This window comes from Triturus cristatus, chromosome 4_2 (assembly GCF_964204655.1).
Source record: "Triturus cristatus chromosome 4_2, aTriCri1.1, whole genome shotgun sequence".
NCBI classification, from domain to species: domain Eukaryota; kingdom Metazoa; phylum Chordata; class Amphibia; order Caudata; family Salamandridae; genus Triturus; species Triturus cristatus.
Window position 1 is genome coordinate 553,376,427 of NC_140586.1, and position 22,468 is coordinate 553,398,894.

A 22,468-nucleotide genomic window follows, 5' to 3' on the forward strand; every position below is an offset into this window, starting at 1 on the left:
TACCATCTTCTCTGCCCCTTGCCTGCTCTGCTCTCTCCCACTGTTACTACCAACCTCTCCACCTCTTCTGACCCCACAGCCTCCAGTTTTGCCTCCTCCAACTCTGCCGGCACCTATCATTCCACCTCCGGTGCATCAGGTGCATAGCACACCGGTTCCTAGGAGATCTGGCACAATGGTGCGCCATCGCTCCCTCCATTTCCATCATCCATCCGGGCGTTCTCCAACTAGATCATGACACTCGTTTGCATCACAGATCAAGATCGCGTTCCCACCGCCATCACCATGGTGGTGCGTCCTCTTCCACCAGGGACTATTCCCCCTCCTTATCGGACTGTCCTCAACCATGTTCCTCACCAATTGATAACATCCACACCTTTCTGTAAGTTCTAGCTAGATGTGTGGCTAAATTGAATATACAGATGGCGGTTCCAACACCATTGACATCGGGGATCTTTGAAACACTTCACCAACGCATGGCCTCAAGACCTTTACTCTCACTAGTGCCGAGTCTCCTAGAGCCAGCCATGGAATTGTTCCTCATACCAGCTGTAGACAAATCCGCACCCTCCAGGCTCCAAAATAAAACAAATTCTACGCGCAGACCCTCCACCGGACACTCTGGTGAATTTAAATGCCCGTAAATCTCATGCCACATCCCAGTCAGCCACGTCTCCTCCGGATAAGGAGAGTAAAATGTTAGCCTGATATGGTCGCAAGGTCTGCAACACTGCGGCTCCGTCCATGAAAGCAGCCAGCGCAACAGCCCTCCTGTGGAGATACGATCAAGCCTTGTGGGGTTCCTTTCTCCCCTTGGCGGATCACCTTCCCAGGGAGGATTTTCTGGAAATCGTCCAGGAAGGAGCCGTGGTCTCAAACCAGATAATCAGTGCAGCGGCGGATTCCTCTATTCTTGCAGCTCACAGTTACTGCCATGGGTTCTCCTTACGTATACATGCATGGCTATGACTGACATCATTGAAGCCCGATGCTCAGCTGCGTATTCAGAACTTGCCTTTTTCAGGTTCCAGCCGGTTCAGCTCGCTTGCCGAAGAGGCAATGGCAAGAATGAAGATGGAGATTTTGAAAGCCGTAAGGCTTGAGAAATCGAAACACCAGCACCACTCGTACCGGCCCTACAACCCCTGTTTTCCTTCTCAGTGGGTTCTTACCCCTCAATGTCAGACCGGGAGATCACAACAGTATCAAAGGTCCTACACACCTCCGCGCAAGCAGCAGAGGGGACATGCTGCACAGCAAGCTACCCAAGGGGGCCAACAACTAACGGCATCAAAACCCTGATCCTCTTCCCCCTCTTCCGTTACCTACTCCCGTAGGGGGGAAGCGTTTCAAATTACTTGGCAGAGTGACAACACATAACAGATGCCTGGGTCTTGAATATTGTCAAAAATGTTTATCATCTCCGATTTACTGCCCCACCACCATCCATTCCTACAAAGTCATCCAAGTCCCACCTCTTTCTTCTAAAGGAGGAAGTCAACACTCTGTGTCACAAGAAAGCGGTGGAAGTTGTCCCCCTAAGTCAACGGGGAAAGGGTATTTACTCCAGGTTCTTCCTTGTGCCAAAGAAGGGCAAGCAAGAGTTCAGACCTATTCTCGACCTCAGGATCGCAAACAAATGGATTTGTAAGAAAAAGTTCAGGATGCTGGCTTTCCACTAAATATACTGTTAGCTTCCCCAGGGAGACTGGTTTTGCTCCATAGATCTGCACAACGCGTATTTTCATATATCATCGCAAACAAACATCAAATTCCTCAGATTCATCGTGGGAGAAAACCAGTACCAATACGCTGTGCTGCCGTTTAGTCTCAAGTCCTCACCCAGAACGTTTTCCAAATGCATGGCTGTGGTGGCGGCGAATCTTCTGAAACACAGAATCTTCATCTATCCTTACTTGAATGACTGGCTTATCAAGGCGTCCACCTTCCCAGAAGCCCAATTGCATTTCAAATGGACTTGCGACTTTCCCCATCGATTTGGGTCTTCATGTCAATTCTCACAAATCCACGTCGGTACCAGTCCAGAAGTTGCACTACTTGGGAGCTACCGTCGACACACTACATGCAAGGGGTTTTCCTTAGGAGGAACAACACTTATCCATTCTCCAGAAGTGTCACACCCTTCAACAGATGCATCACCCAACAGTCCGCAGGGTCTCCTCACTCCTCGGTTTGGTGGCCTCCTGCATCTTTCTGACTCCCAACGCTAGCCTTTACATGCGCCCTCTCCAGGAGTGCTTGGAGGATCATTGGGACCAGTTATCAGTGAATTGGAAGGATAGGATCACCCTATCCATTAATGTCATCTGGTCACCCAAGTGGTGGTGTTCCCCAAGCAATCTTCTGCAGGGCATGCCTTATCACCAACATTATCCAACACAGACCATCGTGACAGTTCATCTGGCACACAAGGCATTCCATCTTTTACGACCAATACCCTGCTTGTTCAGATGGACAATACAACCACCATGTACTGCCTGAACAAGCAGTGGGGGGACAAGGTCTAGAGCCCTGTCACAAGAAGCTCAGGCGATGTGGCACGGGAGTCTCACCAGGAATCTGAAGATGAGCTGTACACCTACCAGGTGTTCAGAAGGTCTAAGCAGACATGCTCTGCATGGATCTCAACGAAAACCATGAGTGGGTGCTGAACGAAGAGGTCGTGCAATATATCTTCAGCTTGTGGGGCACGCCCTCTACAGACCTTTTCGCCACAGCGGAATACAAAAAATGATGCAACTTCATCATAAGGTTTTACCATCCAAGCTCATTGGGGGATACCCTATGGACAGACTGGTTCAACACATTTATTTATGCTTTTCCACCAATACCTTTGATTCGGCAGTCCTGTGCAAATTTTCAGCCATGACAGCCAAGATGATCCTCATCGCATCAGAGTTGCCAAGACCATTGTGGTTCCCAGACCTCCTTCACTGGTCACTCCATCCATGTCTCAGGCTGCCATGCAGGCCAAACCTTATCACGAAGTTCGGCGAACAACTATTACACCCCAACCTCTCCTCCTTGAGTTTGGCAGCATGGCTCATGAGACAGTGCAGTTTGGCCATCTGAACCTACCTCGGGACTGTTTGGACATTCTAAAGGAGCCAAAGTATCCATCCCCAAGTTCTAGGTGTGCCTTCAAACAGAGGAAATTTTGCATCTGGTGCTCAGCCAGGGAGATAGACCCCACATCTTGTCAAGAGGAAGTCCTTCCATATTTGTTGCACCTTGCTAAATTTGGCCTACAATTTTCTTCCATCAAGTACACCTGGCTGCACTCACGACATACAGGAAAAGTCCTTTACAAACCTTTCTTTAGGGTTCCAGTTATCAAAGATTTCCTGGAACAGTTGAAGGTTTTTCCTCCTGTTAGACGCCCTTCTGCTCCATGGGAGCTTAATGTTGTGCTTTCATGTCTCATGTTACCTCCTTTTGAGTCTATACATAAGGCATCGCTTCAACATCTCACTTGGAAAATGCCTTCTTGTGGCTAGAACATCAGAATGTAGAGTTAGGAAGATAAAGGCCCTTTGTGCTCATGAGCCATACACAATCTTCCACTCCTCCAAAGTAGTGTTATGGAACCATCCCAGATTCCTACCTAAAGTTGTTTCGGACTTTCACGTAAATCAAACTATCTCTTTACCCACTTTCTTTTAAAATCCATCTTGTCAAGCAGAGCGAGCCCTTCATTCTGGATGTAAAGAGAATGTTAAAGTTCTACCTAGATAAAACCAAATTTATTCGCAAATCGCAGCAGTTGTTAATCAATAATGGCCCAATTCACACAGGTCTGGCTACCGCCAAACATTCAGTTTCCAGGTGGATTGTCTCTCTCATCCTATGCTGTTATCAGCTAGCTAATAAATCCCTGCCTGGCAAACCCAAAGCACATTTCACTGAGGCAAGGCAGTTACGGCTGCCTCCGATGAGAAATATTCCATTGGCAGACATCTGCAAAGCTGCTACATGGAGATCAGTCCACACATTCACTAGGTACTACTGTCTGGATACAGATGCTAGAGCAGATGCTAAAGTGGGACAGGTGTTCCTCAGAAATCTCTTTGCATAGGCACTTATCTAACGTTTATTTCTGCCTACTCCACCGCTTTAGGGTGGATGGGCTTGCTACTCTATTCAACGTTTATGACTATACATGGAAATCCCCTACGAGAGAAGGTATAGATTCTTACCTGTAAATCCAGTTCTCTCGTAGGGGTACTTCCATGATAGAAATAACCAACCATCCCTCCTCACTGGTGGAGTAGACAAACACTTTCATGCTCCGCTATTATTCAGCTAGTACACCCTTTAAAAAAACTGAGGTAACTCCCTCTTCCTAAGCATGATGGGATATTGGATGTCAATCAGTTCTTAAAGATAGTCTACTTTTTCTTTGCTTATATTGGCAGCCTATAGGCTACATTGCCCTACATTTCATCTCTCTCTCTCATAGCAAAAGGGTTTGTGAAGGATCTTTTACTGTGACCGTACAAAATTACCACTGTAGCCTAATCCCTTAGTCTGCATTATAACTTTCTTAAGAGACTTTTCAAGGCCTTCCTGATTAAAGGCGAACTTCAGCACTTAAGAAGATCTATTGGAAAAAATGCTCTGGGGTCCTCCGCAGGCGGGCGGGACTATTCAACGCTTATGACTTTAATGGAAATACCTCTATAAGAGATCTGAAGTTACAGGTAAGAAACTATACCTTCTCCAGCATGGTCCAGATCTCGGAGGGCACTGCAAAAGATCTGCAGTGGTGGTTAAAAACCACGATTGGGCCAGCGGCAGACCCTTTGTCCTTCCCCAACCAGATCTGACAGTGGTGACATATGCTTCACTGGTCAGATGGGGCTGGCACCTTGAAGACATGGCCATCAGTAGCCTCTGGCAGAATCCAAACTGCACATCAACCTGTTGGAACTTTGAGCGATCTGGCTGACATTGTAAGCCTTTGTACTCTCGATCAAGGGGAGGCTCGTGCAGGTGTTCATGGACAACACCACCGCCATGTGGTACTGCAACAAGCAGGGCAGAGTGGACTTGTGTACCCATTGTCAAGAGGCCCTGCTCCTCTGGACATGGCTGGAACACCAGGGCATTTCCCTGGTGGTTCAACACCTGGCAGGCTCTCTTAACACCAGCTGTTAGTTAGCATCATCTGTAGCGCTTCTAGTATACCCAACTTTTCCGGGAACTGAGGATATAACGATCTTAGCGCTGCCCTGAACGGAGCCGACGGCTGCTGCCAGCTACTCAGAATCAGTGCTTATTAGCCCTCATTAAGGAGGCCCATACAGTCACATTAGTTTGTGCACTTGCAACTCCACTGTGCCACGACTCCAGCTTCTGGACCAAGCCCGCACTGTGCTCACAGGAAACACCAGGGGGAACTCGGGACCTTCGCCCCCAATATCGTAATTCATGTTATGCCCTGAAGAAGTTCATTGTATATGAACGAAACTCGTTGGCTGGTAACGAACTGTTGGATGCTTATGAACATAAAGGATTTACCAAGACAAAACAAACAAGACTATATGACTTATTGAGAAACAAACTTTGCTTCAGAGTAGTGCACCACTCCACCTTTTGGTTCTGACTCTAATGTATGTAAGCACCATCAGAGGTGCCTGGGGCTGTGTAGCACCAAATTTGTCTAGTGTCAAAAACGTCCCACCCCTGAAAACGTCACTCGGCGTGTCCAACTCTGCCTTCGCTGATATGTCCGAATGGAATTGCAACAGCAGCGCCGGTGCATACATTGGTATCTTTTTATGCCCTGTCGCACAGTGCTCTCTCGGTTTTTGATGTGTTATCAATGGTATTGATTTCTAGTCTGGCTATCTCTTGTTGCTCATACAGCATAACTGCCGTAAAGAGCGAGCATTGGTTAGATTGGTTTGCCACCACCAAGAATGTGCAATGTCTGGAGTTTCCAAGGTGGCTCTCGCTGAGATGCTTTTCGTCTCCAGTGGAGCTCAGGCCTACTGTATGCCTTTCTGCCCATACCGCTCCTGCCCAAAGTTCTCTAGAAGATCAGAAATGCCCAAGTCATCCTTGTGGCTCCGGACTGGGCTTGGAGAGTTTGGTATCTTGAGCTGTTGAGCATGATCATTGGTCCTCCGATCAGGCTGCCTCTTCAGGAGGAACTTCTGTTACAGCAGCAGGGAAGGGCTCTCCACCTGAACCTGTCAATGTTCCACTTTCATGTGTGGAGATTGAGAGGGGACAGTTGACAGCTTTCAACCTCCCTCCCAAAGTCTGCAGCGTTCTCTTGGTAGCCAGGCTGCCCTCCACCAAGACAGTTTATGACGGCCTTTGGAATACATTTGTGGCATGGTGTGCTGAGAAACAGATTGATCTCTTATCTGCTCCCCTTTCCCTGTTTTTCTGTTTATTCTTACCCTAGCCCAGAAGGACTCTTCATTAAGCACTTTAAATGGTTATTTTTCTGCCATCTTTGCCTTTCTGCGGCTGCCAGATCAGCCTTCTCCCTTCAAGTCTCCAATTGTAAATAGGTTCCTTAAAGGTCTACAACATTTTTCGCCAGCTCCCTTTGTTAGGCCTCAGTGGGACCTTAACTTAGTTCCTACTTTCTTAATGTGCACTTCCTTTGAGACGCTTCATTCTTCTCCTCTTAGGCTGCTCACCATCAAGAGGACCTTTCTGGTGGCAATTACAGCTGCCCGGAGGGTGAGTGAGCTACAGGCACTGTCCTCTCAGCCTCCCTCCATCTCCTTTTTTCCTGACAGACTGGGCCTTCGGAATAGAACATTCTTCTTGCTGAAGGAAGTCACATCGTTCCACATATGCCAATCCATCAATTTTTCTACCTTTTAAGCTCTGCATTATTCCTCTAAAGGAGAGGAGAGACTTCACCGGCTGGACCCAAAAAGAGCATTGTCGTACTATCTTGAGCACACACAACCTTCTGGGTGGATGATCAACTCTTCATGTGATATGTCTGGGCCAAGAAAGGGAAGGCTGTGCAGAAGCGGACCATCTCCCGATGGATCGTGCTCTGCATTAAAATCTACTACGCATTGGCCAAGAAGCAACCCCATGAGGGTTTCTGTGCTTATTCCACCAGAGCCAAGGCTGCAACCATTGTGTTAGCACATGGAGTTCCAGCCCTAGACATCTGCCAGGCAGCAACATGGACCTCTCTACACATGTTTACTGCCGCTACTGAAAGTCAGGTAAGTAGAGACGGGCACTTTGCCAGTTCGGTCCTGCAAGACTTTCTAATGTGACCTCGTTCTGCAGACCCTCCTCCGAGAAGGTATTGCTTGGGTAACTATTCTAAGATCAAGAATCTGAAGTTAGAAGTCTCTATCAGATGAACAAGTTACTTATCTTTGGTAATGCTTTATCAGGTAGAAACCCTTTCTAGCTACAGATTCCTTACTGACCCACCCATCTCCCCTTTCTGAGCCCTAGTTTTCCACACCAGTGGTCAGTGTTCTTAGTGGCTCTGCACCTCTGACGTCCGCTAACTGAGTTGGTGCGTATATAGGCACTGCGCACGTTACTTCCAGCACTAATGGTGCCAGGCTGAGCCGAATGGCGCCACTTACTAGTGGGCAGGTGTACTGCTCCCGAAAAATTTCCGGATCCATTTTGACACCTGGCAAATTCTAAGGTAAGGAATCTGTGGCTAGATAATGTCTCTACTAGATAAGGCATTACCATAGTGTAATCGCTTAGTGGTTATGCAAAGGCCTAGTAGCAAGAAAAGGGAGGGCTCCGTCCTGTTTTATGCTCTCTTTATTAGGGAGTTTAGTGATGGAAGGGAAACAAAAGGAAAAAAAAAAAAAGTTTGCAAAATAGTCCGTAGACCAGGGAAGCAGTCTTTTTTTCTGAATACTCCTTTCCTGGAGTATAATTGGGCTTGTTTTTCCTTCTCCCCTCCTCCCAGTGGGCTGTTGCGGGGAGGGCTTAGTGGTATGCTTGGTGTTTCCCTCAATGACAGCCAAAAAAAAGAAACAAAAGAAAAATGGTATTAGAAGAGGGCTAAGGAGTTTCAATATGGACCTCCACTTAACACCCACGTGGTTGTGTGCTCTGAGGTGCTTCGGGGCATGCAGTGCTCTGGCAGTGCTTTACAACTCCCACCACTTCCCAATTGCGAAATACCGAAAGAGTGGTACTTGCCTCTGACCACGGCCCTCCCGGGTCGTGGCAGAAGGAGTCCAGACGTCCTTCTCTCTCTCTGGACGTTGGACTGATCAGCGTTGCCACTGGGCTGACCCCTGTAGTCAGCCCCTGCCTCATCTCTCCTGGGCTCCTCTCTCCTGGGCTCCTCTCTCGGCGCGTCTTCCCCCCCAACAGCAGTTCTCCCTTCACGAGCGCGTCTTCCTCGGCGTTTCGCGCTCTTCCTGCTTTGACTGCAGCAGCGCTCACGTGATCAGCGTGCCGCGCTGCTGCAACGGTGACGGCTCGCCCTCCCAAGGCACTGTGGCGGCCATCTTGGATGTCCCGATCGCGGGACTACACATAGGTAAGTAACTTGTTCATAAAGCTAGGTCTTTCTCATGAATGGGTTTTGCTAGTCGGTCATATGATACTCTGAATAGTTTCGTTTTTTTGGGATTGAAGATAATTTGGCTTTCTTTGTGTTATAGGGTTTTATGTGTTGTACTTCTATAGTAAACCGAACTTTTCAAACTGTGAAAAAAGTTACATTTTGCAATTTATACAGAAAAGGAAACTAGGTCCTCTACAGTATTGATCCTGTTTTCTTGTTGCACATTAATACGAATAGAATTTAAAAGAATACATGTGGAATCCTTCAGGAAGAGGCTGATCACTGAGAAGTGCAAGTCCTCTTAGCCCTTAATAAATAAATGAAAAGTGTAAGAACATTAGATGTTGTTGGGCCATGTAGTACCACATTACCTTTCAAAACGCAAGTATATTTGTATTTTTCTAGGCAGAACATGGAATTAAAAGGAAAGCAGATACTACTACACCCACAACTTCTTTAATTACAAGTGGTGAATCTTCACCTAGTTTTGCTCCACCAAAGTCTAGTAAAAAATCACATAAACGTGAAAAGAACAGAATATCGAAGCCTGCATTAAAGGACTTGCCGGATTCTCAACAGCAGAACCAAGTTTATAAAATGCCAAAATTGACTGAACAGTTGCAGCATTGTTGGGCAATCCTGAAAGAAATGTTTGCTCCAAAGCATGAAGAGTATGCATGGCCTTTTTATAAACCCGTTGATGCTACTTCACTGGGACTCAATGATTACTATTCCATTATAAAACATCCAATGGACTTGGGAACTATCAAGGTAAGTCGTTTTGAGGACTTGTGGACTATCGAGGGAAGTTGTTTTGATTTCCTTCACGTTTGAAAGGGAAATGCCATATCATCTTTTTGGTAGATCTCTGGGCTGATTTGTAATTAAACATAATTTATGTTGACAGCAACGATAATAGTTGGTTCTCAAAATATACTCAGTAAGTCTTTATCTTATAGCAGACCAAAAATTGTACACTGTACTTAAAAGGTATAATGAATAAGTGTATAAAGGCGGATAGACTTTTTCTGATGTGTATCTACATACTGTGTATGAAAGATAAATATATTGCACTTATGAATTGCCTGGATGAGGGGAAACAGGTTTTTGCACCACAGTATGTTCCCTCTTAATTTGTTTTACATGGTGTGGAAAGGGCTGGAGGCATCATTGCACTTCATAGGCAGAGATTTGTGTGTTAATCCTTACAAAAAAAGTCTCAAAACAAATAGTGTAAATAGAGCCAAAGATAAGTTGCATGGGTTAACCATCTGGTCATCCTTGGCTGTCAATGGTGAAACGTAAAGATTGTGCCTGGATAGCTTCTGATTGTTTGATAAAATGTTTCTGCTTGAGAATTTTGGTTTGGCCTTTGAGATTAGAATTTGTTTTCCTTCAGGGGATCTCCATTGATGATCATAGACACTGAGTAGTCCCACACAGGTGCGAGGATCCCGGAGCACGTTTGCTAATGTCGCATTTTGTTTACTCTGTTCACCTTATTTTGTAAAGGACAGGAAGTACATATGACCAGACTGGATCATTTTAACAGCCTACAAGTAGACTATATTGCCAATTCCATTTATTTACTTTAAAAGATGAAAGAAATTACATACAGTCTTAATTAACACTAAACACAGTTACTAAAAAGAAAGAAAAGTGACATTTAAAAATATCGTTCAAAAGCCTTTTTTTTTTTTTTTTTAAATTGCATGATAGGGATGGCAATGTAAATGTTAAGTTTGTACTGACCTTTCTGCTTGCACTCAACGATCAATTTGTGTGTTTTAGTGTTGCCCTCTTTATTTTAAAAGCGATCTACCAAAGGAAAAGTGTTTGGCTAGATTCTGTCGACGTTATAGGATTGTTATATGATGACATCTTTAAGGATTTTATCGCTTTATGAATTACATTGCCTGAATTGCTTTTATTTGTATGTACTTTTAGGGCACTTTCTACTCGACAAAGTTCTTGAATTGTATAGTTTGTAGCAATGTAAGAAAGACCACAGAATACTGGAAGTTTAATTGCAATCTGACTTGCAGTGTCCCATCATGCCCTGTTGGTGGCAGTTGATTCAGTACTCTTTTCTGCCTCTTACTGACAGGATCTTAGAGAAATGCAGTTTTAAAGCTTTTTTTCATCCTAAAATCACGTTAGAACCTTTTTAAACTCAAAGTCCTTTAGAGCAGAGAGTCTTTTCTGTAATTTCCTGACAGTAAATAATTTTCTTTTGCACAAAATAGCATTTCTTTTTACGAACTGCCTATATTGTGACAAGAAAATTGCCAAAACAGTCAGTCTATGGTTCTGTAGCCTATGTTTGCCAGATTCTCATGCCCGCAGAAGATATCACTGGAGCTCCCTCTCCATGCGCAGAGAGCGTGGGAAGGCTCGCCTGCATGGCCAAGAAGAAAGGAGAAAAATTCAAGAATTCTTGGCTGGAGAGAAGTCTGATGAAAGAGAAGCTGCTCCCTCTACCAGTGAACCTGTATAACACTACCAACGCTCCTATCTCACTCTGAGGTCTTTCTCAAGGGGCAAAACAAAAAGAGAAGCCTGGGTGACTAATGCTGTCGAGGACTGGATCGAGATTAAGGACTCGTATAACGTCAAGAAGGAGACCATTGACGCAGAGAGGTTCATAAAGGTCGAGACTTGGTTCAACATCAAGACACACGCTGTGAAAAGGAAGACGTGGAGTGTCTTTTGACGATGAAAGCTCACGCACTTCCCTTTGAATCAGAATTGGAGAACTCCATGGCTTAATCCCTTTCCAGACCGGCCTCTCCAGTCATACTGCATTCTCCTTCTTCACCACCTGCAATGCCAACTCCTCCTCCTCCACATCCTCATCCATTTCTGATGTCTCCTCGTCCTCCACCCCTGGTGGTAATTCCTGTGAAAGCTCCTCCAGCCATGCCCACTTTGTTTCCGCAGGCACCTGCTTCAGTGACACACCAAGGCATTCCAGGTCCCGTTTCCAACATACCAGACCTCGTCCTAGGTCTAGGTCAAAGTCCAGGTTATCACCAACCAACACCATTACTGTTCCAAGTTCCCTAAGCATTCTCATTCAGTATATACACTGGATTTCACATCCGATCGAGGTCTTATCACACAACCATGTCCATTGGCTGTTAGTCAGCTACCCTTGCAGACTCTCCTCCAGCGAGAATATCTCCCATGGATGACCTCAATACATTCCAGGAGGTCCTTATAAGAGGTGCCAACAAATTGAATATTTGTCTTCCGGCGACAACTGCCTCGAAGTCTGTAATTTTTTAGACACTGAACCAGCGGTCATTCACAAGGCTACTACTTCCTCTGGTCCCAGGTACCCAGCTATGGATCTTTTCCTGACACCAGCCTCTTGCAAGATGGCTCCTTTTCTTCTGTCGAAGAAAAACAGACCACTTGAAAACAATCTGTTGTTCTTCCACCAGGCTCAAAACCTCCTTTTTAATACATATATGTCACCCCTGGGGTAGGCCCTGAAGAGCCCAGAGGGGCAGGGTGTAGTGTACTTAAAAAGGACATGTACATTTAGGTTTTACATGTTCTGGTAGTGAAAAACTCTTACATTCTTTTTTCACTACTGCACGGCCTATCTCTCCCATAGGATAACATTGGAGTTGCCTTAACACATGTTATAATTGTAACTTCCAAATAGGAAGAGACAACCAGTTCATGTTTGGTGTCCCAGGAATCGCAATTTAAATCCTAACTTGTGGGGAAGTTTGATTTTGAATTGCAAATCTGAAAATTCCACTTTTAGAAAGATGGCAATTGCTTGCTTTTGCCATTTGGTGCCTGCAGCCTGTCTTAGGTCACATGGCTGAGCGTAGTTGCCAGTTGAATCTTGTGTATTCCGCCTAGCCAGCCACACACAATTGGAGCTTAGGTGTGGCACTGGCAGGATGAGAGGGAGTTTCTGGACACAGCCTTATTTAAACCTGAATAGGCTGTGTCCTGCCTCCACACAAAGGGCCTAACACCCCTGCATTTTTAATTCAGCCATCTTGGAGCCAGGGAATTCCTTGCACTTAAAAGCCACTGTCTAAAAGCATCTCCCACCTTCCAGAGCCAGGGCACCACGCAATAAAAGATGGTCCTCAGACACTACCACTTCAGTTCACTTCTGGACCTGTGAATACTCTTCAAGGAAGAACTGCCGTTCTGCCACAAGGACTGGCACTCTGCTGGTCTGAAGGAACTTCTTCCCTGCTGTGCTGACCTGCAGCCCTCTTGCGTGGGTGAAAGGACTGGAGCTGCATCTCTTGATCCCAGAACCAAGAGTGACTCGAAAGGCTAGTCAGCTGGCTTCCTAATCTGAATCCTCTGGAATATAGCAGGCTTCCTGCAACCTCGGCTCTGCTATCTGTGAGTCTACCATTCCAAGTGGTACCACCCCATTCCCGGACCATTGGAAGTGGGCCTAAGGTGCTCTGCAAGTCTGTGGTACCAGCAGAACCGATGCATGCTGTTAGCTATGTAGCCCAACCCCGAGTTAACCAACGCATCATCGGTGCTGTGTGAGTTGGACCCGTCACGAGGACTCTCATTGCTGCCACAGCTGCATCACCTTCGGTACTGCTTCTGCGTTGTTACACGCTCCTCCACCTGCTCAGTATTCACACTTCCCTCCTTCCCCACTACAAGTTCCATAATGCATCAGTAGGGTTCTAGGTTGTGTACCTTCCCACTTCCACAAGCGAAACAAGCTAATTGGCTGAGGAGCTGTTTAAATCCAGGCTCCTCCTTGTGTTCAGTGCTTGGCTTTCGAAGCTCTTGGGAACCTCGACACCTTGCCTCACCTGTATTCGGATTCTTGGATTCCTCCAAACGTCGGAACGCCGCTGCACTGAATCAACCTCCTGCTGACCTTGGGGTTGATCTTCCCTGCACGTATCATTCCCCCCCCCCCCCCCCCCCCCCCCTGTATTCTTGTCTCAAGGATTGCGGCCGCTACAGAGTGTCCTCTTTCTGTTTCCCCGGACTCCAGGAACCTTGCCGTAACGCCTGCCGGGACATTGTCAGTTTCATTTCACTTTCCTTGCTGGGAGCATTGCCGCTTTCCCTCCTCGTCCCCGTTTTTGACCGGGTGGATTTCTGATACTATTTACGGATTGTCCGCTGATTGAGCAGCCATCGTCAGCCTTGAGAAGACCTAAGTTGCTTATGGACTCAAGCGTTTCTGGTACGTTGCACGCGCGGCGCGCGTGCTGAGTTAACGAGTGTCTTGTTGCTCCTTCTTTATTCCCCAACCTCCAAAAAACTGTGCAAACTTGATTTATTAGGAATACTCATCTTACTCACACGTACCGGAGGACCTTTTTGTGCATGAGACTTTCACTCTCACTGACTGCTGCCTACTTGTGAATTTCACGCTGTTTTTTGTGTCCTCATCAAAACTTTATCAACAATTACAATAATCACAATTCTACCCGGAACTTTGCCCTGCTCTGGGTTCCGCTTGGAAGGACATTGCCCTGGGATTCGTTTACTCCGTTTCTAGCTTCCCCCCTGCGAATTGTGAAGGTACACAACTCCTTTAGCACATTCTCATGACCATACATATAGGGGGAAGGCAAACGAGTGTTCAGATAGTCTCGTGCATACATTAACTTTCTCCTTCTCTGTTTTCTTTTTGTCCCTGTTTATTGTTTTGAATTACTGCAGTTCTTGCAACCTCTTATCTGGCTACTACCCACCGAGAGACATCAACCTCCCTGTCAAGCCACCCGACGATCCCTTGATGTTCCCAGCTCTTCCCGGGGGTGTCGCTTACTTCTCAGTTTTGGGTGATAGTACTGAGGGTAGTGATACCTTAGGGTAGACTGGTAATCTTATTCTTCGCTCCCGTGGATGCTGGCTATCACCCTCGACTTCTTCTCCAAGTAAGTCAAGTAGCAAGAGTGACACAAAGCCAAGCCCACGACTTATTTATCCCCCGAGCGAAGATGGATCGTGTCCTTCTGGACTCTACCCAAGCAGGTGCCAATCCTGACATCACTATGCATGAATTGGCCTCAGCGGTAGTTAATCTCCAGACAGAACTCTGTCTATTACGTACAGAGAATCAGAGACTAGTTACAGAATTAGAGCTTTGTAAAACCCAAGGAGGGAAGGGGGCGAGTGTAGAGGAAGTAGATACCAGACCCAAAAAGACTTGTATCCGGCCTGCTACCTTCCCTGGTCCTACACATACCCCTGCCTCATCTGAGCCAGCTCGTAGGGACAGAGAGAATGCACCTGTTAATGTGACCGTTCTAACTCAGTCTCCTACCCCCTTAGCCATGCCTGAAAGATTTAATGGAGACAGTAGCAAGTATGGGGTATTTATAAATCAATGCCACCTCCAGTTTCTCTGTCGTGCCTCCTCATTCCCTAATGATGCCGCCAAAGTGGCATTTATCATCTCATATTTATCTGGTAATGCAGCACTATGGGCTGTGCCTCTAGTGGAGAATAACGACCCTATCTTATACAATTTAAACCTCTTCACAGATGAGATGAAAAACCTTTTCGCTAGGCATTCTTACATGCAAGCCAGCGATAATGAATTACTTGGATTAAAACAGGTTTCCAAAGATCTCTTAACCTACATCACTACTTTCAATAGATTGGTTAGTGAAACACATTGGCCTGAGGAGAAGAGAACTTCCTTGTTTTATAGAGGTCTTAAGGATGAATTGAAAGACATCCTCTCCCAGATTGTAGATCCCCCTGAGGACTGTTCCTCATTTATTGACCTTGTAGTAAAATTGGATCACCGATTAAGCGAAAGAAGGGGCGAAAAGATCAAACCTGAAGGGCCACGTTTTTTGTTAGGAAAAAGCGAGAAGAAGGATCTCGGTGAGCCAATGCAAATAGGCAGTATAAGGGGTCCACTATCTAGCGTTGAGCGGGAGAAAAGAAGAAAGCTCAATCTATGTTTATACTGCGGAAAAGGAGGTCACTATGCGAGAGAATGTCCTATAAAACCTAAGAACCCTGGGAAACTACCTCCTGTTCTGAGCGGGAATGCTAATACCTCGGAAAACTGATAGACTTGGGGAATTCAGAGGTCGATCCTTCAAGTCTTTCGGTAATGCAGACCTCTCATGTATTGGCAAATTCACTTCCCCTGGTACCCAAACACTTCAACTTAATGGTGGTGTTAATATTACCTTCTCGATATAAACAAAGCATGCCTGTACTTCTTGACTGTGGAGCAACAGGGAATTTTTTTGATATCACATTGGCCAAGTCTTTAGGGATAGAATTCGTGCCTAAGACTCACCCTGAGAAAATTAGCGCAGTGGATGGGACTGCCTTGTCGTCTGGGCTGCTTGCCTTTCAGACACCAAAGATAACTATGGTCTGTGATAACGGTCACTCTGAAGCAATGCAGTTCGATTTAATTGATACGCCCAACTTTGGGGCTATCCTAGGGGTACCTTGGTTACAGATCCATAACCCCCAGATAGATTGGGTAGCCCGCACGGTCACCCTACGGTCTCATTTTTGTCTACTGCATTGTTATCAAGAGTCACCCACTTGGCACACATCGTTATGTTGTGCTATGGAATCTTCTGGGACCACTAGTTTACCCTCTGAATACACAGCATTTGCAGATGTCTTTGATGATGTTAAGGCTGTAGCGTTGCCCCCTCATAGGGCCTACGATTGCCGTATTGATTTGATTCCGGGGGCTATTTTGCCAGTAAGCAGAATATACGCTCTCACAGAACCAGAAAACAAATATCTGTATGACTATTTACAGGACATGCTGAAGAAGGGCTTTATACGGCATTCTACCTCACCAGTCTCCTCTCCCATTTTTTTTATTCCCAAGCGGGAAGGTGGATTAAGAGCCTGTCTGGACTATAGAGCCCTCAATAAAGTCACAATCAAAAATAAATACCCTCTTCCGCTCATCTCCACACTTCTTGATCAGGTTCGGAACGCTAAGATCTTTACCAAACTAGACCTAAGGGGTGCGTATCACCTAATACGTGTAAGACAAGGAGATGAGTGGAAGACGGCTTTTCGCACGAAGTTTGGTCTCTTCGAATATTGTGTAATGCCGTTTGGCTTATGCAATGCCCCTGCGGCTTTTCAATTTTTGATTAATGAAATCTTAAGAGAGTACTTAGACGTCTTTGTGATTGTCTATATAGATGACATCCTGGTGTTCTCGCAAAACGAAGAAGACCATGTAAAACATGTACGCTTGATCCTGAAAAAACTACAAGAAAACCATCTCTTTGCCAAACTAGACAAATGCCTGTTTCATACCACCAAGGTGGATTTTCTGGGATTCGTTATCTCGCCTGAAGGCATCCACATGGATTCCTCAAAAGTGGAGGCAATAATCAAATGGTCCAGTCCTAGTTCAGTAAAGGAAATAGTCATTTTTAGGATTCGCCAATTTTTACAGGCGATTTATTGAACGATTCTCAGACCTCATTGCTCCAATCACCAGACTTCTAAAAAAAGGAGTGATATTTCAATGGGATGACAAGGCTGAACAAGCTTTTCAAGCACTCAAACGAAAGTTCATAACAGCCCCTGTTATCAGACATCCTGATACTTCCCAACCTTTCTATTTGGAAGCGGACGCTTCCCAATATGCGGTGGGGGGAGTTCTCTCACAAAGACACCCTCAACATGGAACGTTGCATCCTGTGGCCTATTTCTCCAAAACGCTCTCTAATTCCGAGCAAAATTACACCATAGGCGAGAGAGAATTATTAGCCATTAAAATGGCATTTCAAGAATGGAGACATTATCTTTTAGGATCACCGCATGTTATTACCATATACTCAGACCATCGAAACTTAGTTTTTTAAATCAGCCAAAGCCCTAACTCCAAGGCAGATGAGGTGGGTGTCCTTTTTCAGTGAATACGACTTTGTTATACATTTCCAGCCTGGGTCAAAGCACGGGAAGGCTGATGCGCTATCACGAATTGGGAAAGAAAACAAACACATTGAAGATAGACCCCCACTGATCATACCAGAACATAAGATTGTGGCGCTAGGAGAGACAGAAGGGGAAGGCCTCTTTATGACCCGACTCGCCTCTGAGTACTCCACATTGACACGAGAAGACTGGTTAAGTAATCCCCTGAATTCCATCAACAATGGTTTATTTTATCATAAGGGACGTCTCTTCGTTCCCTCTCAAGAACTCAAGAGGTTAATTAGGGACTGGTGTCATTCGTCCCCTTTAGCAGGCCATCCTGGAGGGGATAAGACGATACACGCCTGCCAGCGTTGGTTTTGGTGGAAGGGAATGACACAAGACATACTAGAGTATGTAAAAGCTTGTCCCACGTGTGCGAGACAAAAAGCCCTTCATTGTGCTCCAGCTGGGCTGTTACAACCCTTGCCTATTCCACACACTCCATGGTCATCCATTAGTATGGATTTCATTACCGATTTACCTGTGAGCAAAGGCTATCAGACCATCTTCGTGGTAGTGGATATGTTGTCCAAGATGGCTCATTTCATACCTCTTAAGAAAATACCATCGGCGAAAGAGCTTATCCACATATTCATACAACAGATTGTGCGCTTACATGGATTGCCTTCTATCATAGTCTCAGACAGAGGCCCCCAGTTCGTTTCCAAGTTCTGGCAAGGATTGTGTAAGGCTCTCCATATTGATCATCGGCTGTCCTCAGCCTATCATCCTCAAACAGATGGACAGACAGAAAGGACAAATCAAACCTTAGAACAGTACCTACGATGTTTGTTAGGGACAGTTACTAGTGATTGGGTACAAGCTTTGCCACTAGCAGAGTTCGCTTACAACAACACTTGTCATGCAGCCACTCAGGTTTCCCCTTTTTATTTTTTAACTGGTCATCATCCACTTTGTTTACCTATACACCTTCCACCCTCCTTGAGAGACATCCCTGCTGTGGATGAACATCATGCCCATTTGTCTGCCATTTGGGACACAGCTAAACAAAGATTACACGAAGCAAAAACCCATATGAAAGAACAAGCAGACAAACATAGACGTCCTGCTCCCAGTTATCTAGTGGGGGATCAAGTATGGTTGGCTACAAAAAATCTTAGATTAGCTGGGCCCAGGAAACTCCAACCTCGATATATAGGACCATTCACAGTCTCCCGTATCATCAACCCTGTAGCCCTCAAACTTGACTTGCCCCCTGAGTTCCAAATACATCCTGTTTTTCATGTTTCTTTACTAAAGAAATATGAACCCCCTTCTTGTCCAGAACCCCCTCCTCCTCCTATTTCCGTTGAAGGACAACTGGAGTACGAAGTCAAACGAATCCTTGATTCCAGAAGGAAGCGAGGTCGACTCCAGTACTTGGTGGATTGGATGGGATACGCACCAGAAGATAGGTCATGGGAACCTGCTGAACATGTACATGCCCCCCGTCTAGTAAGACGATTTCATGCTTTGTTTCCGGACAAACCACGCCCTGTAAATAGGCCTTTGGGGGGGGAGAACTGTTACACGCTCCTCCACCTGCTCAGTATTCACACTTCCCTCCTTCCCCACTACAAGTTCCATAATGCATCAGTAGGGTTCTAGGTTGTGTACCTTCCCACTTCCACAAGCGAAACGAGCTAATTGGCTGAGGAGCTGTTTAAATCCAGGCTCCTCCTTGTGTTCAGTGCTTGGCTTTCGAAGCTCTTGGGAACCTCGACACCTTGCCTCACCTGTATTCGGATTCTTGGATTCCTCCAAACGTCGGAACGCCGCTGCACTGAATCAACCTCCTGCTGACCTTGGGGTTGATCTTCCCTGCACGTATCGTTGCCCCCCCCCCCCCCCCCCCCCCGTATTCTTGTCTCAAGGATTGCGGCCGCTACAGAGTGTCCTCTTTCTGTTTCCCCGGACTCCAGGAACCTTGCCGTAACGCCTGCCGGGACATTGTCAGTTTCATTTCACTTTCCTTGCTGGGAGCATTGCCGCTTTCCCTCCTCGTCCCCGTTTTTGACCGGGTGGATTTCTGATACTATTTACGGATTGTCCGCTGATTGAGCAGCCATCGTCAGCCTTGAGAAGACCTAAGTTGCTTATGGACTCCAGCGTTTCTGGTACGTTGCACGCGCGGCGCGCGTGCTGAGTTAACGAGTGTCTTGTTGCTCCTTCTTTATTCCCCAACCTCCAAAAAACTGTGCAAACTTGATTTATTAGGAATACTCATCTTACTCACACGTACCGGAGGACCTTTTTGTGCATGAGACTTTCACTCTCACTGACTGCTGCCTACTTGTGAATTTCACGCTGTTTTTTGTGTCCTCATCAAAACTTTATCAACAATTACAATAATCACAATTCTACCCGGAACTTTGCCCTGCTCTGGGTTCCGCTTGGAAGGACATTGCCCTGGGATTCGTTTACTCCGTTTCTAGCTTCCCCCCTGCGAATTGTGAAGGTACACAACTCCTTTAGCACATTCTCATGACCATACATATAGGGGGAAGGCAAACGAGTGTTCAGATAGTCTCGTGCATACATTAACTTTCTCCTTCTCTGTTTTCTTTTTGTCCCTGTTTATTGTTTTGAATTACTGCAGTTCTTGCAACCTCTTATCTGGCTACTACCCACCGAGAGACATCAACCTCCCTGTCAAGCCACCCGACGATCCCTTGATGTTCCCAGCTCTTCCCGGGGGTGTCGCTTACTGCTCAGTTTTGGGTGATAGTAATGAGGGTAGTGATACCTTAGGGTAGACTGGTAATCTTATTCTTCGCTCCCGTGGATGCTGGCTATCACCCTCGACTTCTCCAAGTAAGTCAAGTAGCAAGAGTGACATGCGTGACCCATTCTCAGCGCAGGCTCTCGCATCTCTTGTCCATGGCAGTCTTGGCGACGGACTCCGCCTCTCAGCTCCTCGAAGCAGACGCATCGCCCCACTGTGCACCGCATCCCCGACACCAAGCCTCGCATCACAAGCCCCGTTGACTGCATACACTATGATGATGAAACAGGACATTGCACCACAACCTCACCACATCTCGGAAGAGGTGCATTGCCTCTGCTTCATGACGTACCTTTGACGCAGATTCACTCAACGCTCCGCTATTGAGGTTTTAAGGTACTCTGTTCAGCAGGCCTAACTGGGTCCCTGTAGTTGGCCTGCGCGTCCCAGTATGGTGCGACTAGATATCCACACTTGGCCTTTACGCCGTTTGGCACTATTTTCTCAAAGAACTTTCAAATTCAGTATCTCCGGTTCTACTTATTGGATTTTTGTTATTCTGCTCTTGTTTTATTTATTAAATTTAGCTCTATTTTCCTAACCTGGTGTGGAATCTTTTTGTGTGGTGTTTTTCACTGTTTTACGGGTTGAAGTGCTGCACAAATACTTTACACATTTCCTCTAAGTTCAGCCTGAATGCTCTGCGCCAAGCTACCAGGGGGTGAGCACAAGTTAATATGGGGTTTGCTTGTGCCTTACCCTGACTAGGATTGTGGTTGCAGTATATCCAGGGCTCTCACCTAAATCACCCAGTGACCCAATTTCTAACATGCCCCTTCCCGAATAATACTTCAGAGGCCCATTCTGAAACTATCAGTCGTAGTGCATTCAGTTTTATACAACTAACAAGCTCACTCAAATGTAAGACCCTTACTTTTAGTCAGATCAAGTCCTCCATTGCCAACAACCACCCTTCTCCCTCTTCTATTACATTAGCGCAATCTCTCTTGTCAAATCATTTTTCCAGCCCAAGACAGTCCATCCTACTGATTGTACCACTATCAGTTTGTGTAAAATGCCCCAGACATAAGTCTATATTTTTATGCTGTTATAACCACAATAGCCTATATACAAACTAATCAACTCCCTTACTATATGAACTCACTGTGTCAGCGTAGGTCTCCAACTTTGTTAATGAAACATTATTCTACTTTATTCATAAAGTACAATCATTGACTACTACTGTGTCTTTGTGGAACACATTTAGCTAGAAAAATTGCCATCTCAATGCCAACCTCCACTTTAGAACCATACCTCAATAGCCCCAACCCAAAAGACCAGCCCACAGTCTTTCTGAAAATTACATTAATGCAAAGACAAAATCATATAACTCTGACTCAAATTGACTTTATAAAGAGTTCCAGTGACTGTAACTCAAATAAAACCGGATCACAGCCGATCCTAACAGTCTCATCCATGTCCAATCTCTCCAGACCCCAAAATAAAATATGACTTGTTTTTAAGTTATTTTCTGCTGTACAAAGGCAGTTCAGTGACCGACAATAAAATATGACCTGTTTTTGTGTTCGTTTTTGCTGTACAACAGCGGTGCAGCGGCCAAACATAGACTAGATTGTTTTGATTTGCTACAAAATTAAAACCTAGACCTACTATTCCTGACCGAAAATTGGCTCTAATAATATTTCCCAACCATTTCACAATATCCTCCTTCCTTGCAAATATTCTGTTATTAAATCAAAAGCCTGAACAATGATCATTTTCCATCTTTCAATTCTGTCAGTAATGGTAAAAAAAACCTGAAAACAAACAGTCTTTCACATTATCTACTATTTACGTAGCCATAAACCTCGCTGTAAGAAATTTAGTTGAACAGGATGTGAGGCCTGCACAGGTTTTAGGTTCACAATTTCCGTAACTTTGGATTCAAGCACCCCATTGCAGCACTAGACTCTCAGGATAGCAAATAGAGCAGTCCAATGTTGTTGCAGTTGTCCCCCCCCCCCCCCGCCCCCCCCCCCCCCTCCCCCCCCCCCCCCCACACACACACTTTTTGTCCACTTTTTGACTACTAGATGCTGGTTTTCAACATTAACAGTGCACTGAGGTCTGTTAACCAGATCTTTGTGCCAGTGCTCTTCCCCTAAAATAAGTTAGTCTAATTGTAACCCAGTTGGCAAGGCCTGTAGCACTCCTATAAGTCTTTAGAAATGGTGCCC

At 45.7% G+C, this 22,468-nt stretch overlaps 1 protein-coding gene across 4 annotated transcripts in view; it reads left to right on the forward strand.

The window, feature by feature from the left end:
- BRDT (bromodomain testis associated) overlaps window positions 1–22,468 on the forward strand; it is a 1,895,586-nt gene that overhangs the window by 635,104 nt on the left and 1,238,014 nt on the right. For 3 of the 4 annotated variants that reach the window (XM_085602176.1, XM_085602174.1, XM_085602175.1), the window contains one exon: window positions 8,960–9,325. The exons of the other annotated variant lie outside the window; for it this stretch is intronic. In XM_085602176.1, the coding sequence (XP_085458302.1) occupies window positions 8,960–9,325 (366 nt within the window). The remainder of the gene's footprint in view (window positions 1–8,959; window positions 9,326–22,468) is intronic. 4 annotated transcript variants of the gene reach the window in all.